Here is a 16,803-nt window from a genome sequence, read left to right as displayed (position 1 = left end):
GCTAACTCGGTGAAACCCCATCTCTACTAAAAATACAAAAAATTAGCCGGGCGAGCTGGCGGCGCCTGTGGTCCCAGCTACTCGGGAGGCTGAGGCAGGAGAATGGCGTAAACCCGGGAGGCGGAGCTTGCAGTGAGCTGAGATCCGGCCACTGCACTCCAGCCTCGGCGACACAGCGAGACTCCGTCTCAAAAAAAAAAAAAAAAAAAAACAAAAAACAAAAAACATAAATAAACTAAAATGGAAACAGGATCTCCCTATGGTGCCCAGGATGGTCTACAACTCGGGCTCAAACGATCCTCCCATCTTGCCCTCCTAGTTGGGATCACAGGCATGAGCCACTGTGGCCAAATGCAACAAATTAAAGGCACAGCACAACGAATCATCCAGGTAAAAAAGACCCATTTGTCACTACCTGGCCTCACTGGTATTTTGTGGTAGAGGTGGCCAGCAAAGAATCATCACTTGAGAGGGGACAGGTGCTCCCTGCTCCGACTTCTGCCTAGTGTACTAGTAGTCAAAGCTGCTAAAGAGTTATGAAGAATGTGTCGTTTGCATATCACAAAGTTTTATTAATGTAATTTTAAGGCCAATTAAACTAATTTTATTCAAAGTAAGTCTACATTAAATTACAATATTAACAATCTCTAGACACAACGAACTTAAAATATAAGAAATAAAAATAGAAATCTGTTTGGTCTTTCTTAGACCACATATCATGGAACTCATAAATGAAAATTCTCAAAGATAGAAATGACTATTAAAGAGTGAGGATTTTAATATGGAAACCCACCCGCATGTTTCAAAAAGAGACTCTTTTAATAATTTAGCACAAAATCAAATTATATAAACTCGGTATATTCCAGAAAATATTGCTTTAAACACTTAGGCCATGATCAAAATTCCTTTGGTAGCTTTTAATCAAAATGAAACATGCTATTATGTAAAATATAAAGTACTTTTAAATGTTATCTCAAAAGTATCTTTGTCATAGTTACCCTTCTAACATCACTACTGAACTTTCCTTTCACTGTTCAACCTCATGTATATATACACAACACAAAACCAGGTACCAACAAAATCCTTTTAATCTTTCCACAAAATAACCTCTGCTTCACAACATCAAGACTTTCAGTCTCCATAAACTTTTTACAGTTTACAGCAGAGAACAAGGATCATCCCTGCGCATGACTGTAAAAACCAAACCAAACTTTATTATTGCAATCATACAAATACTGCAATTAAAAAAAATCAAAGAGCAGTTACCCCAATGCAAAAACACAGGGACTGCCAGACTCAATCTTAGAATGGAAACGCAAACACGCTAGCCCCAAACCCTAAGACAGAGATTCACAAGCAACTCAGCTGAAACGAACAGACGCAGCAGGGCGGACACCATGGCCTTGGCACGTCAGGGAGCTCACTCAGAAACCTGACTTACAAAAAATCAGCCATCAAAGTTTATAACTTTTGGAAATACAGGAAACACAGAGAGGCCAGTGGCTAGGACGCACCATCCATTCGCCAGCTTTGAACCCTGGCTCTTTCTCATGCTCACCCACGAAGGGCCCTTGTTTTCACTCTAAATGCTGGTCATCTGAGCGAGCTGTCTTCAGGGATACCTAAGGAATCTTCAGAGCTAAAAAATGCAGCATCTAGGGTCTTCTTCATTGTGCATTCATGATCACACACAAGAACAAACCAAACTTTCAGCTTTTTGACACAAGAACAAGACCTTTTAAAGGAACTTCTCTTTAGCAACATCTTCTTGTCCAATCTCAAAGTTATTTTGCACAGAGTAACAGAAACAATTTAAATGCCTAAAAGAACTAGAGGAAAAACTGGAGGGAAAAAGATACATCTGCCGGTTGAAGTCTTGAGCCTTGTGAAGGATGACCCAGGAGCCACCTCCCTTCCTTCGCCTTCCAATGTCCACAGCTGGATCAATCAGAGTCCCAGAAATGGCACAGGTGTGCTTCCTGCTCTGAGGGTACATTCTAGTGTTTCCTGAAAGGGAACCGTCTGCAGATGCGTCAGGCCACGTAGTGGTACTGATTCGGATTGTCTTTGTCTCTCTCCATATAGTCTCTGTCTATCAGAGATTCAATTCTCTTTTTCAAATCTCCAGGCTAAAAAAGAAAAATGAAACGCCCCTAATTATAGTGGCATTAAATTTACAGATGTTTACAAACAAGGGGTATATGCATGAAGTATATAACTATAATTACAGAAATATATATATACAAATAGATATTTATATGAAAGTCATTTATAATTATACACATATTTATAAAATGAATAAAACTTTCTATTTCAAAGACAAAGTTAACGTTATCTCTTGATTAAAAAAAAGTGTCTATGTGAGTTTATGGTCAGAGCGTGGCTTCCTGAGGGAAATGTGAAATTTGTGAAATGTACATACATCAGCTGCCATCAGTAAGAGCACATAAGCAAGGCAGACCCGATCACAACACATTTTTGGTTTTAGAAAGGAAAATCTCATCATGTCTTCTTGGGACACTTTTATCCTTTGTAAGGATGCTTCTGCCTAAGTACTGTATTTTATTTTATTTATTTTGAGATGGGGTCTCATTTTGTTGCCCAGGCTGGAGTGCAGTGGTGTGATCTCAGCTCACTGCAGCCTCCACCTCCTGGACTCAAGCAATCTTCGTGCTTCAGCCTCCCCAGTAGCTGGCACCACGGGCTGCACACCACCAGGCCTGGCTAACTTTATTTTTTGTAGAGAAGGGGTCTTACTATGTTGTCCAGGCTGGTCTCAAATTCCTGGGCTCAATCAATCCGCCTGCCTCAGCTGCCAAAGTGCTGGGGTCACTGACATGAGGCAGTGTACCCAGCCTGTATTTTCACTCTTATGTATTTATATTGTTATTGCCATGCCATGTCTATGTAAGTGAAACTACAATCCCAAGTGTTCCTGCACTAAAAGTAGGTGACTGAGTAGACGAATCCACAGCCATAGCTTGTCTCTGCCCAGAGGGAACAGCCATTCCAGCTCTGCTACATTAGGAAGCAAATCTGTGTGAACACTTATGTGCAAGGCTCTCCCTATACAATGGAGACTCTCTATTTTCCAAACAAACTTGACCTTCTATTCAGCCGTAAGCCACACATTTTACAAGATGTGGCTGAGGCTGGCGTAGTGGCTCACGCCTGTAATCCCAGCACTTTGGGAAGCCGAGGCAGGCGGATCACGAGGTCAGGAGTTTGAGACCAGCCTGACCACATGGTGAAACCCCCTCTCTACTAAAAATACAAATTCAGCCGGGTGTGGTGGCAGGTGCCTGTAACCCCAGCTACTCAGGAGGCTGAGGCAGGAGAATTGCTTGAACCTGGGAGGCAGAGGTTACAGTGAGCCGAGATCGCGCCACTGCACTCCATCCTGGGGGACAGCAACACTCCATCTCAAAAAAAAAAGATGTGGCTGAAAACCCAACTAACCACGACAGCAGAGCGGGCGCCCTGGTTGGCCACACTCCACCCTTGCTCGCCTTCCGCTTTGCACTGAGCCTGGTTGTTTGCAGTGGTGGGATGAAGGGGCAGTTTCCCTGACGGTGCTCTGGAGCTGTGCAGGGCCCTGAGGACGGCACCTCACCTCTGCAGGGAAGGGGGCAAATGCGGGCTGATGGACAGTGGCACTTCCACCAGACTCTTAAGTGTTCGACTATTTAGTGCATCTCAACTTTATTCCCTTGATAGAATGGGAGGCTCAAACTGCACAACATGGAATCTGGGGACTTTCCCTCCAAAGCAGGTGTGGCTGGTCCAGTTCCTGAGAGGCCAGGCGTCATCAGAGTTCAGTATTTCCTGGGTTGATAAATACGTGTAAAAAACATTTCATAATACTTTCCCGGCTTATCCTGCATCTCACACGTAGTAGGACGGTAAATCTCAGTTCTGAAAACACAACGTGGGTTGACAGGTCTGGGCTGACTTTTTTTTTTTTTTTTTTTTTTTTTTGAGACGGAGTCTTGCTCTGTCACCCAGGCTGGAGTGCAGTGGCCGGATCTCAGCTCAGTACAAGCTCCGCCTCCCGGGTTCCCGCCATTCTCCTGCCTCAGCCTCCCGAGTAGCTGGGACTACAGGCGCCGCCACCTCGCCCGGCTAGTTTTTTGTATTTTTTAGTAGAGACGGGGTTTCACTGTGTTAGCCAGGATGGTCTTGATCTCCTGACCTCGTGATCCGCCCGTCTCGGCCTCCCAAAGTGCTGGGATTACAGGCTTGAGCCACCGCGCCTGGCCTGGGCTGACTTTCATAAGCAACGGCAACAGTGGACTATTATTACCGTGGTGGAAAACGCGGTATAGCCTGTAAACGCTGAATAAGTTAGTTATTGTTATCATTTCCCTAAAATATTGTGACGTAACCCTGACAGCTACTACTATGAGAAAAGTGTTCGGCTTTCCACGTCCCATCTACCTCTTCCCTTCCTGAAAATATGAAGAAGCACGCGCCATCCCTGGGAAGGACAGTTTCAGGGTTCTATCATTTCTACAGCAGTGATGAACAACACCTGGAATAAAGAGCTTCACATTTGCCAGTTTTTTACATTCAGTGTATACACAAATGATCATGAATAATGCAGGTCAAATGATATGACTGAACATAGTGATAATTAAACATGCTTTGTCACTTGTTTAGCAAATACTACAAATTTAATTATGCTAATGTTACATTTACCTTTACTGGAAATTTCAGCTGATTATATAATTCAGAAACTAGAAGATTATGACCAAGAGTCTTTCTCATCTTCATTATTCTGACGATAGCAGCATCAATCTGATATTGTCTATCCTGAAACACTCTCTCAGTGGTGCTAACTTGTTCCTCAACCTGTACAAAAAACAACAAAAAAAGTTAAGTGTAAAGATATATTTTCTATTTTTTTTTTGAGACGGAGTCTCACTAAGTCGTCTGAGCTAGAGTGCAATGGCATGATCTCGGCTCACTGCAACCTCTGCCTCCTGGGATCAAGCGATTCTCTCGCCTCAGCCTCCCGAGTAGCTGGGATTACAGGTACCCACTGTCATGCCTGGCTACTTTTTGTATTTTTGTAGAGGCAGGGTTTCACTATGTTGGCCAGGCTGGTTTTGAACTCCTGACCTCAGGTGATCCGCCCACCTTGGCCTCCCAAAGTGTTGGGATTACAGGCATGAGCCACCATGCCTGGTCTATATTTCAATATTAATGATTTGATGTTACCAAATTTGATGAGAAATGTTTTTCTGATGCAAAGAAAGGTCAGACATTGGATGAATCCTACTTTATTAAGCATGTTTATTTGTTCTAGTAAAATGTACATTCCCAGAATAGCAAAACTCCAAAACCAAAACTTGAAAAATATTTTTAAAAGTTATTTTCCTTATAAGAAAGCTGTAACAACTCTATGTATGATGTAGATTAAAACTAGCAGCACAGTAAACAAAACAAAGCATAATGACCACCAGGATATACTCCAGAAATGTGTTGATCAACATTAGGAAATCTGTGAATATAAGTCAGAGCATTGTAACAGCTGAAAGGTTAGATTATATGACCATCGGCCGGGCGCGGTGGCTCAAGCCTGTAATCCCAGCACTTTGGGAGGCCGAGGCGGGTGGATCACGAGGTCAGGAGATCGAGACCATCCTGGCTAACACCGTGAAACCCCGTCTCTACTAAAAATACAAAAAAAAAAACTAGCCGGGCGCGGTGGCGGGCGCCTGTAGTCCCAGCTACTCGGAGGCTGAGGCAGGAGAATGGCGTAAACCCGGGAGGCGGAGCTTGCAGTGAGCCGAGATCGCGCCACTGCACTCCAGCCTGGGTGACACAGTGAGACTCCGTCTCAAAAAAAAAAAAAAAAAAAAAAAAAAAGATTATATGACCATCTAGATAGATGCTGAAAAGGCATGATAAAATTGAAAATTGATTTTTTGATTTAAAACAAATATTAGCATACAAGGATGAATAAAAAAGGAAAGAATCTGAACATGATAAAACATGGTTATCAGAAACAAACAGCAAATACTAGAGACAACTTAATCTTAGTCAAATAGGAACCTGATGGGGATCTGCAGTTGAAATGAGGGTTGGCGGAAGGTCCATGCATACATATGAGGCAAGTATGCTTCAGGATGGGAGAGACTCCAAGCTTTCACCACATTTTCAACAGGATCCATGACCCCCAAAAAATTAATACCCTCTGAACTAGAGATAAAATTAGGAAGCTTAGCAATACTGCTATTCCTTAAAAACATTAGAGGTTCTAACTATGCAATACAAGAACAGACTAAAGAGGTATATCGAAAAGGTGCAGACAAAACGATCATTATTTGTAGCTGAGCTGGAAAATCCAAGAAAATCAAGAGAAAAACTTTCAAAGCTAAAGAGTTTTGTAAAGTGGCTGGAAATAAAATAAATATACAAAGACAAACAGCATTAATACACACATTCTGATAAAAACCATCAGAAATGTAAAGAAAAAAGGTCCCCTTTATAAGGTATCAGCATTTCATTAGACTGTCTTGCTTAAAACTCTAGTGGTTTTCCAAATGCTTCACAGGTCTGAGCCATCTTCAGAGGGTCCGGCTGTGGCTGCCTGATCAGGCCTGTGTGGCTCAGCTTCCCCTTTTGGCAGTGACGCTGCAGCCAGAGGCCTTCTTTCAGTTGCTGAGCAAAGCTAGTCACTTATTCAGGAAAGCGTTCGCTGACGACAGTATTTAATTAGACTCTCCTGCACTTCTCTATCCTAACATTTTCCTCCACTCTTACAAGTTAGTCAATGTCTGTGATCCTCTGCCACCTCTCTGCTGGAAAAGACAGAACACTCCTAGAAACAAAGACTTATTCTTTATTGTTAATGGATGAATTCTCAGTGCTTCAGAGGACCTGGGCCACCACAGATGATCAATAAGTTATTTGTTGAATGAACGAAAATTTATGACTAGCAAGAAATATGCAAGACTTACAGAAGAAAACTAGGAAGTTCTGAGAAAGAGAAAACATTTGTATATATTTTTATATATACACATATGTATGAATCAGAAGATTTAATATGACAGATAAAACCTCTGCAAATTAATTTAATGCAATATGGATTAAAAATGTCAATGTTCTTATTTGGGGGAGTAAAGGCATGATATAATTATTGTGAAGTTCACTGGAAGAATAAAGTTATAGGAACAGCTACATTAATTAAAAGAACCTGGGCCGGGCGCGGTGGCTCAAGCCTGTAATCCTAGCACTTTGGGAGGCCGAGACGGGCGGATCACAAGGTCAGGAGATCGAGACCATCCTGGCTAACACGGTGAAACCCCGTCTCTACTAAAAAGTACAAAAAACTAGCCGGGCGAGGTGGCGAGCGCCTGTAGTCCCAGCTACTCGGGAGGCTGAGCCAGGAGAATGGCGTAAACCCGGGAGGCGGAGCTTGCAGTGAGCAGAGATCCGGCCACTGCACTCCAGCCTGGGTGACAGAGCGAGACTCCGTCTCAAAAAAAAAAAAAAAAAAAAAAAAAAAAAAAAAGAACCTGGTGCCAGGCGTGGTGGCTCACGGCTGTAATCCCAGCAATTTGGGGGGTCAATGTAGGAGGACTGCTTGAGCCCAGGAGTTCAAGACCAGCGTGGGTAAGATGGCAAGGCCTCATCTCTACAAAAAATACAAAAAATTAGCTGGGCGCGGTGGCACATGCCTGAGGCTGAGGTGGAAGGATCGCTTGAGCCCAAGAGGTTGAGGCTGCAATGAGCTATGATCACACCACTGCACACCAGCCTGGGCGACACTGTCTCAAAAAACAAAACAAAACAAATGGCTGGCTATGAAATAGATACAGAATTTATAGAAGAGAATTGAGAAACTGACCTATATGAATTTGATACATAATAAGGTGATAATTCAAATAACGTGCAAGGATGATATTTCAAATTTGGTTTTGGAAAGGATGGGGGTAATTAAACTGTTTTCAGATACTAAAATAATTTCTGCAACATGAAAATAAAGATTTAAATGTAAAAACTTCTAGAAAAATAACATAGTAGAAATGTTTTTTAAAAATCTGGTTAAGGGAATTTCTCTCTTAGGTCTGTGATATGGTTTTGAATATGTTTCCCCTCCAAATCTCATGCTGAAATGTCGTCTCCAGTGTTAGAGATGGGGCCTGGTGGGAGGTGACTGGGACATGGGGGCAGGTCCCACGAATGGCTTGGGCCGCCCTCCTCGGTAGTGAGATCTGGTTATTTAAACATGTTGGGCACCTCCCTCCCTGTTCTTGCTCATGCTTTTGCCATGTGAGACACCTGCTCCCCTTGCACCTTCCGCCATGATTAGAAACTTCCTGAGGCCTCACTAGAAGCTGAGGTGATGCTGGTGCCATGCTTCCCACAGCCTGCTGAACCCTGAGCCAATTAAACTTCTCTTCTTTATAAATTACCCAGTTTCAGGTATTTCCTTATAGCAATACAAGAATGGCCTAATACAGCATTACACGTTAAGTCAGAAACCATAAAAGAAAAGGAGACTATATTTGAGAACTTAAAAACTGTTATGTGAAAAAAACCCCACTAAGAACAACAAAATTATCTGTCAAAAATGACAATGCAGGCTGGCCATGGTGGCTCACGCCTGTAATCTCAGCACCTTGGGGGGCCATGGGTGACTCACCTGAGGTCAGGAGTTCGAGACCAGCCTGGCCAACACGGTAAAACCCCATCTCTACTAAAAATACGAAACTTAGCTGAGTGTGGTGGCACGTGCCTATAGTCCCAGCTACTCGAGAGGCTGAGACAGGAGAATTGCTTGAACCTGGGAGACGGAGGTTGCAGTGAGCCGAGATTGTACCAGTGCACTCCAGCCTGGACGACAGAGTGAAACTCCAAAAAACAAACAAAAAAAAGGAACAAAGCATTAATATCCTTAATATATAAAGAAAACCACCTAATCCGTAAGAGAAAGAACACTATAACAAACATACATGACTTGAAGAGCAATTAAAAAAAGAAAAATACAAATGGCTAAGCATAAAAATCGGCATCAACATTTATGAAGTGCTTACAGCTGTGTGGCAAACAATTCATTTAATTCTCACAACTTGAGGTAGTAGTATGTCTATTTTAAATATGAGAAATGGAGCATTAGAAAGATTATATAATTTGTATAAACTACGGAGTGGTAGAAAGATGCTGAAAGAAATCAGAAATCAAAATGAAAACTGCAACAAACGATCTCTGGGCTGCTGGGAACAGGGAGGACAGGTGGAGGTGGGGGCAGACACTACTCGGGTGAAATCTGCCAGACTTCAACTTGGAAAAGAGCAGTCAAACTAAGAAAAGGACACATTATTTTACCCAGCAGCTCCAGAGCAACGATCACACTAAAGAAACCATCTAACAAGTGCACAGAAATGTCTGTGCCAGGGTGTTGAACGTAATCTTATTTTCAGGAGGGGCGGTGGAGGAATGTTAGAGCCTGTGGCCGAGGGCACTGCCAGCCCTGGTGGGTCTACACAACCGGCACTCTGCTCCTGCAACAAGTCCTGGCCAGGAGAAGACTGTGATCAGCACGAAAACTGGCTACACGAGGCCCTGACAGGCGCCATATATACAGTGACCCCAGGTGTTTTTCCTTTTCTAGAGTTGGGGGTCTCACTGCATTGCTCAGGCTGGCCTCAAACTCCCAGGCTCAAGCGACACTCTGGAGTAGCTGAGACTATGGCTGCATGCCACTGTGCCTTGCGTAGTGATCCCATTTAAAAAAAAGTTTACATATACTTACACCACAAAAAAAGGCTGTGACCACAAACAAAAAGGGCAATAGTGGTTATCTTGAGGAGAAGGAACTGAGAGACCTTCTCACTTTTGCCCACTATAAAAGTTGCACCCTCAAAGGAGTTAAAACCTGCACAGAAATGTTTACAGCAGCTTTAGTCATCATCACCAAAAGTTGGAGGCAACCAGATGTCCTTCAGTAGGTGAAGGGATAAGCTGTGATGCATCCAGACAATGGAGAATCCTTCAGTGCCAAAAGCAGAGTTACCCAGCCATGAAAAGACATGGTGAACCTTAAATGCATTCTGCTAAATAAAAGCAGCCAATCTGAAAAGGCTACACACTATGACTCCAACTGTATGGCACTCAGGAAAGGGCAAAACTATGGTGACGGTGACAGGGTCAGGGGTTGCCAGGGGCTCAGGGGGAGACAGGGATACAGTGACAGAACGTAAGAGAGTTTTTAGGGCAATGAAACTCCTGTATGATCCTATAACGTAAGAGAGTTTTTAGGGCAATGAAACTCCTGTATGATCCTATAATGGATACATAACATTATACATTTATCCAGACCCACAGAACGCACACCACCACGAGTGAACCATATCAGATTCTATTACCATAGAAAGTGTGGATAATTTTCGAAACCCTATGACCATGGGAAGTTCCGGCTTAGCACACAATTTGTCTGTGAATAGGAATAACATTAAGTGGCTTTTTATCTGATTTTCTTTCCTACTGAGAATGTAAAGTTAATGAAAGCGACGTGAAAATGAGTACTCTTATAAACATTACATAGCCCAATTAGATTATCCTAGAAATGTGCTTCAGGCCTCTAACAACAGTCAAAAACATTACTACAAAAACAAATGACTCCTTGCTAAACACCCTATAAGTAAAAAGAGAAAGTTTATACGTACAGTTTCCTTCATCTGAATTTGATTGATCTTTATTCTAAACAACTTGTGCTTGAACTCTCCATTAAAAATGAACTTGTCTCCGTCTTCCACTTCCTTTCCTTTGGGACTTTTAATCAGCACACGCGCTTTGCCACAGGCCAGGGACTGCAGCGTTCTGCGCAATTCACTGTCCTCTGAAGGGGAAGCAAACGCAGAGGTTGGCTTTACATGAATGAGACTCAACAACAGTAAACAAATCATGCTACCAAGTCTATGTCTTATCTTAAAACAAACACATGCTTTAAGAACAACTCATGGAGCCATGCACTCTGCGGTTTTCATACCTATCCCCGTGGCCATTTTTATCTCCTCAAAGCTGAAGCCATCTCCCTCGTTGAACATGAGGAGCACCAGTGTCTGGAAGAGGGACACCTGGAATTCCTTCTTCCCCTGGAAGAGAAGGCCTCATCACACTGTGAAGCTGTGCGTGTACAATCTTAGAAAAATTAGATTTTTTAGCCTCATCACACCTGTGAAGCTGTGCGTGTACAATCTTAGAAAATTAGATTTTTTTTTAGGCCCCATCACATCTGTGAAGCTAGCGTAGTACAATCTTTTAGAAAATTAGATTTTTTAGGCCTCATCACACCTGTGAAGCTGTGCGGTACAATCTTAGAAAAATTAGATTTTTTTTTGAGACGGAGTCTCTCTGTAATTCAGGCTGAGTGCAGTGGCCGGATCTCGCTCACTGCAAGCCCGGCCTCCGGGTTCACACCATTCTCTCTGCCTCAGCCTCCCCGAGTAGCTGGGACTACAGGCGCCGCCACCTCGGCCTCGCTAAGTTTTTTTTTTTTTTGTATTTTTTTAGTAGAGACGGGGTTTCACTGTTAGCCAGGATGGTCTCGGGATCTCCTGATTCCTCGTGATCCGCCTGCCTCGCCTCCCAAAGTGCTGGGATTACAGGCTTGAGCCACGCCTCGCCACGATCTCCTTTTCTATTCAGCAGTTCCTGCTGCAGCAACTTGCCACATGCCTCTGGGTCAGACCCGCGAGAGGCACGTGAGAGGTCGGGTGGCAGTCGGGGGCCCCTCTGAGGACTCAGCTCCTGGACTGGACGCGAGCCCCAATGCCCCTTCCTGCACACCTGGAGAGAGCCGCAGTTGGCTCTGCTGGTACAGACCCTGCGGAGCTCAAGTTCAACTGAAGTCAGCAAGTAAGGCAAAAACTGGGGATAACAGAAATTAACTTTCCTAATACCTTAAGGAAGTATATATATGGTTTTCTGTATATGACTCTCTACAATAATATATAGGCTGGGTACAACTTACTACAATGCACAAGATGTTTATTATTACTACAACAGCCATGTTCATATACCTATAAACGCTTTTGCCAGTGCATACACCGCCGCTTCATGATAAGCTCTTCATTGATCGTCCATTGTACCCTCCTCTTAAATAACCACCATGTAAACAGCATTGTGATGGTTACGCCGGTGGAAACATCGCCATCCTGAAGATTTTGGGGAGGCCGAGACGGGCGATCATGAGGTCAGAGACCATCCTATCCTCAAATATCAGTGAACCGGCTCAAAAATACACCAGCTGGGCTGCGATGCATGGTACCTGTAGTCTATACCGGAGGCTGAGTAGGAGAATGGCAGCAACTGGAGTGGGGTGAGCTGCAGTGCATTGTCGCGACTCAGCCTGGGCGACAGAGCGGTGACTTCGTCTTTGTCCAGCAACAAACAACTATTCTTTTTTTTTTTTTTTTTTTTTTTTTTGAGACGGAGTCTCGCTTCTGTCACCCAGGCTGGAGGCAGTGGCTCTGATCTCGCCTACTGCAAGCTCCGGCCTCCGGTTCACGCTTATTCTCTGCTCCTCAGCCTCCCGAGTAGCTGGGACTACAGGCGCCACACTCCTCGCCCGCTAAGTTTTTTGTATTTTAGTAGAGACGGGTTTCACCAGAAAGAAGCTGCTGTGGATGGTCTCGATTCCTGATCTCGGATCCACTTCATCCTCGGGCCTCCCAAAGTGCTGGGATTATGTGCTTGAGCTATCATACCGTCAGCATCAACTATATTATTCTTATTCATTATCCGTTTGAAATATATTATTAAGATGAGTTCCTAGAGTTGAAACTAAGGCAACAATTTGGCAGTGTTGCCAAAGTTCATAACGCCAAACTGCCCTTCCAAAAGCTCACTACAGTTTATGCTTCTTCCAGCAGTGGGCAAGAATCTGGTTTTCTCTGTTTTTTAGGCTTCATCAAATCTCTTAGTCAAAAAGTGGTATCTTACTGTATTTTACTTTGAAGCCCTTTGTTTCATAGATAAGTGTAATGCATCTTCATGGATATTTTTTCAATTTTGCTTTTATGAGTTGCCTCTTCACATTCTCTTTTTTTTTTTTTTCAATAGGTAAATGGTTTTCTATGGATTGGTTTCTTAAGAATTTTTATTGATTGGAATATTAACCCTTTAACTGTTATTAATTTTATTGACATATAAAAGCTAGTGAATTAAAGTGAAACAACACTCTTTCCTTTTTTGCTACCGAAGTCTAATAACAATAAAAAAATTCTATTAACATATTAACAATAAAAAATAAACGAAACAAAGAACTTACTTCTTTAAACTCTGCTTTTAAAACAGCATGTCCCAAAGTAGTTTGCCACTGAAGTTTTCGACCACTGTGCTTTCCAAGATAAAATGCCTTAAATACTTCCTGAAGTTTAACCATCTGTCAGGCATAGGAGAACAACAAAGTCATGCCACACGCCATCCATCTCAATAGCCCCACATTCAATGCAGAGTTTTACAACTTTTCACAGCTGAATTAAAAGGTCAGCTCTATATTCTGACACTTTCTGGATTCCATCATCTGTAAAAATATCCTCAATCCTTGCACTCTGGGGCTTCCCAGTGTCAACGAGATAATGCTTGCACTGGTGTTTCATGGTACAGGCCAGCTGTATTCCGTGGTCTCTGCCCACACTCAGGCTTGCTGGGGCCAGTGGCACAGAGTGAAGTCTGGAGCTGACAAGAAAAAGGTGTCTGAGGCCAGATCCTGTGTCTCAGCCCGGCCATGCCCTGCCCTGGCCTCGGCTGGTGTTCCCTGCAATGAGCGGGGCTCCTGCTTCCTCATCTGTGAAGGGTGACACCACCACCCCTTGTGCTGCACTGTGCAGGGGCTGATGGCAAACACCTCCATCAGGGCCTGCACAGAAAGGACAGCACAAGTCAGCTGTTTTTATGATTAGCTTCTGGGTGAATTTCTTTTGTTTTTTGGAACATAAGCTTGCTCTATCAGCCAGGTTGTGGTGCGATCCGAGCTCACTGCAGGCTGGACGTCCCAGGTGCAAGTGATCCACTTGCCTCAGTGTCCTGAGTAGCTGGGACTACAGGCTACAGGTACATGACACCATGCTTGTTGATTGATTTTTTTTTCTTTTTTTTTTTTTAAGAGACAGTTATGCTGCTCAGGCTGGTCCTGAACTCCTGGTTCCAAGCGTTCCCCCTGCCTCGGCCTCCCAAAGCGCTGGAATTACACTTTGCCTGGCCTTGAGTGAATTTCTTACATTTTCCAAACTTTCTACTGATCCTTAACAATTGTGGTTGTTGCATTTTCAAGTTCCCAGCATTCAGTGCACCAGCCCTACCCACGGCCCGGATGCTGCTCCTGTTTCCTGGATTCCTCTCAGGGGCAGGCTGTGCGTGACTCTCCCGTGCGCGGTGCTTTCCCTGACTTCTGCGTGCCCTTCCTGGTCCGTCATACCCTCCACTCTTCAGTTTGATCCTGTCTGGTGTCCACTGCACCTGGGCTCTCCAACGAGTCTGTGCTGCGCCCGGGAGGGTTCATCAGTTTCCGCCTCAGGAGACCATCTCTGGACAGCCCAGGGCGTGGCCTCCCCCTACTCTCATCCACTCCGCAAATGCCAGTGCTCCAGGACTTGGTATCCACCTACACGCCTTGTATGAGTCCATTCTTTCACTGCTATAAAGAAATACCTGACACTGGGTAATTTATAAAGAAGGAAGGTTTAACTGGCTCAAAGTTTTGCAGGCTGTACAAGTAGCTTGGCTGGGGAGGCCTCAGGAAACTTTTAATAATGGCAGAAGGCAAGGGAAAGAGCAGGCACATCTTCACATGATCGGAGCAGGAAGAGAGAGAGAAGGGGGAGGTGCTACACACTTTTAAACAACCAGATCTCATGAGAACTCACTCACTACCATGAGCACAGCAAGGGGGAAATCTGCCCCATGATCTGGTCGCTTCCCACCAGGGCCTCGCCCAACAGTGGGGATTACAATTCCATATGAGATTTGGGCAGGAACACAAATCCAAACCCATCGCTCCTCTCCCACACGCTCACCATTCCGTGTCTTTGGACGGCTTCCAAAGACCGTGGGACAAAGAAAGCATGAAATTCTAACCTCTGGTCTCACAGCCCTGGCCTCTGACCCTCCCATCCCGCAGGCCCAGTTCAGCCTATCATTCCACCGTCTTTCATACCTTCTCATCCCCCCAGACTTTCACACATGTAGTTTCTTCTGCTGGATCCCATATCCCATCTTCCTCATGAAACCCACTCATTTCCAGAACCGCCTCCTCAGAGAAGCCTTCTCTGACACCCTCTTAGCTCTACCGGCCTCTGTAGCACAGAGTGAATGTGGACTCCGGACAGAGGCTCACGGGGCAGGGCCTCTGGCTCTCTGGCTCTCCACTGCAGCACTGCGCATGGCACCAACAGGTGCTGCATAAATGCCTGCTGCTCTTTAGACTTCACGTGCCCTTTTAGTTTCTCTGTGTTTCTGTCTAAGCTGTGCTCTGTCAGAAATTCCTGCCAACCTCACCTACACCTGCTTGGCAATCTCCTGTTCATGCTTCAAAACTCAGCCCAAGAGTCACCTTTCGATGAAACCACATGTATATATCACCTGATGCACCTATTCCCCATCTTCAACAACACCAAATCCCAGGTGTGTTATCATTTCATTTGTAGGTATTTCTGTGTAACTCTAAAGGACGGAACTCTTTCACTCTTTCAGGAAATACATCTACTAAGGCATTACCATAGCTAAATAAAACTCAATAATGTGATAAGCCTCTTCTTTTTCTTTTTGCCTTGAAAAGTACCATGGTTTGTGATAAACCTCTTAATGCATATCTTCCCTAAAAATCATCTCCTTGGGATTCCTACCTAGGACTGGATCAGTATTAATGATGATCATTATAATCATAATGCTATCGTTTGGCTACTATGTGCCAGCTACCATTCCAGGCCCAAAATGGGTCAAAGACTGAAACATACGAGCTAAAACTATAAAACTTTTGGGAGAATACATAGTGGTATTTTATTTTCTTTTTCTGAGACAGGGTCTCGGGTCTTACTCTGCTGCCCAGGATGGAGTGCAGTGGCTCGATCACAGCTCACTGCAGCCTTAACCTCCCAGGCTCAAGCAATCTTGCCACCTCAAACCTCTTGAGTGGCCAGGTCTGTAGGCGGGCACCACCACACGTGGCTAATTTGTCTATTTTTTGTAGAGATGGGGTTTTACCATGTTGTCTAGGCTGCTTCTAACTCCTGGGCTCAAGTGATCCTTGGCTTCCCAAAGTGCTGGGATTACATGTGTGAGGCACTGTACCCACCTCCTCAATTTTTTGTAATCTTGATTTGGCAACAATTTCTCAGCTATGACACCAAAAGTAACAAAAGAGAAAATAAATGTGATTTTACCATAATTAAAAACTTTTGTAGAAAGCACACTATCAAGAAAGTAAAAAGATAACCCACAGAATGGGAGAAAATACTTACAAGTCACAGATCTGGTAAGGATCTAGCATCCGGAATATAAAGAGCTCTTACAGCTTAATAACAAGAGATAAACAGCCCAGTTAAAAAGTATGCAAAGCGGCCGGGCGCGGTGGCTCAAGCCTGTAATCCCAGCACTTTGGGAGGCCGAGACGGGCGGATCACGAGGTCAGGAGATCGAGACCATCCTGGCTAACACAGTGAAACCCCGTTTCTACTAAAAATACAAAAAATTAGCCGGGCGTGATGGCGGCGCCTGTAGTCCCAGCTACTCGGGAGGCTGAGGCAGGAGAATGACGTAAACCCGGGAGGCGGAGCTTGCAGTGAGCCGAGA

The 16,803-nt window shown here is 44.2% G+C and overlaps 1 protein-coding gene across 5 annotated transcripts in view; it reads right to left on the bottom strand.

Annotated features, from left to right (window-relative positions):
- Window positions 1-551: 551 nt before the first annotated feature.
- CUL4A (cullin 4A) overlaps window positions 552-16,803 on the bottom strand; it is a 58,826-nt gene continuing 42,574 nt past the window's right edge. For all 5 annotated transcript variants that reach the window (XM_017951441.3, XM_003914090.4, XM_021929821.2 and 2 more), the window contains 5 exons: window positions 13,283-13,396; window positions 11,000-11,105; window positions 10,677-10,849; window positions 4,699-4,851; window positions 552-2,129 (listed from right to left, as the gene is read on the bottom strand). In XM_017951441.3, the coding sequence (XP_017806930.1) occupies window positions 2,034-2,129; window positions 4,699-4,851; window positions 10,677-10,849; window positions 11,000-11,105; window positions 13,283-13,396 (642 nt within the window). In that variant the 3' untranslated portion in view covers window positions 552-2,033. The remainder of the gene's footprint in view (window positions 2,130-4,698; window positions 4,852-10,676; window positions 10,850-10,999; window positions 11,106-13,282; window positions 13,397-16,803) is intronic.

Source organism: Papio anubis, chromosome 15 (genome assembly GCF_008728515.1).
Source record: "Papio anubis isolate 15944 chromosome 15, Panubis1.0, whole genome shotgun sequence".
Lineage (NCBI taxonomy): Eukaryota > Metazoa > Chordata > Mammalia > Primates > Cercopithecidae > Papio > Papio anubis.
The sequence above is the reverse complement of the archived record's forward strand: the minus strand, read 5'-3'. Positions and strand labels throughout refer to the sequence as shown.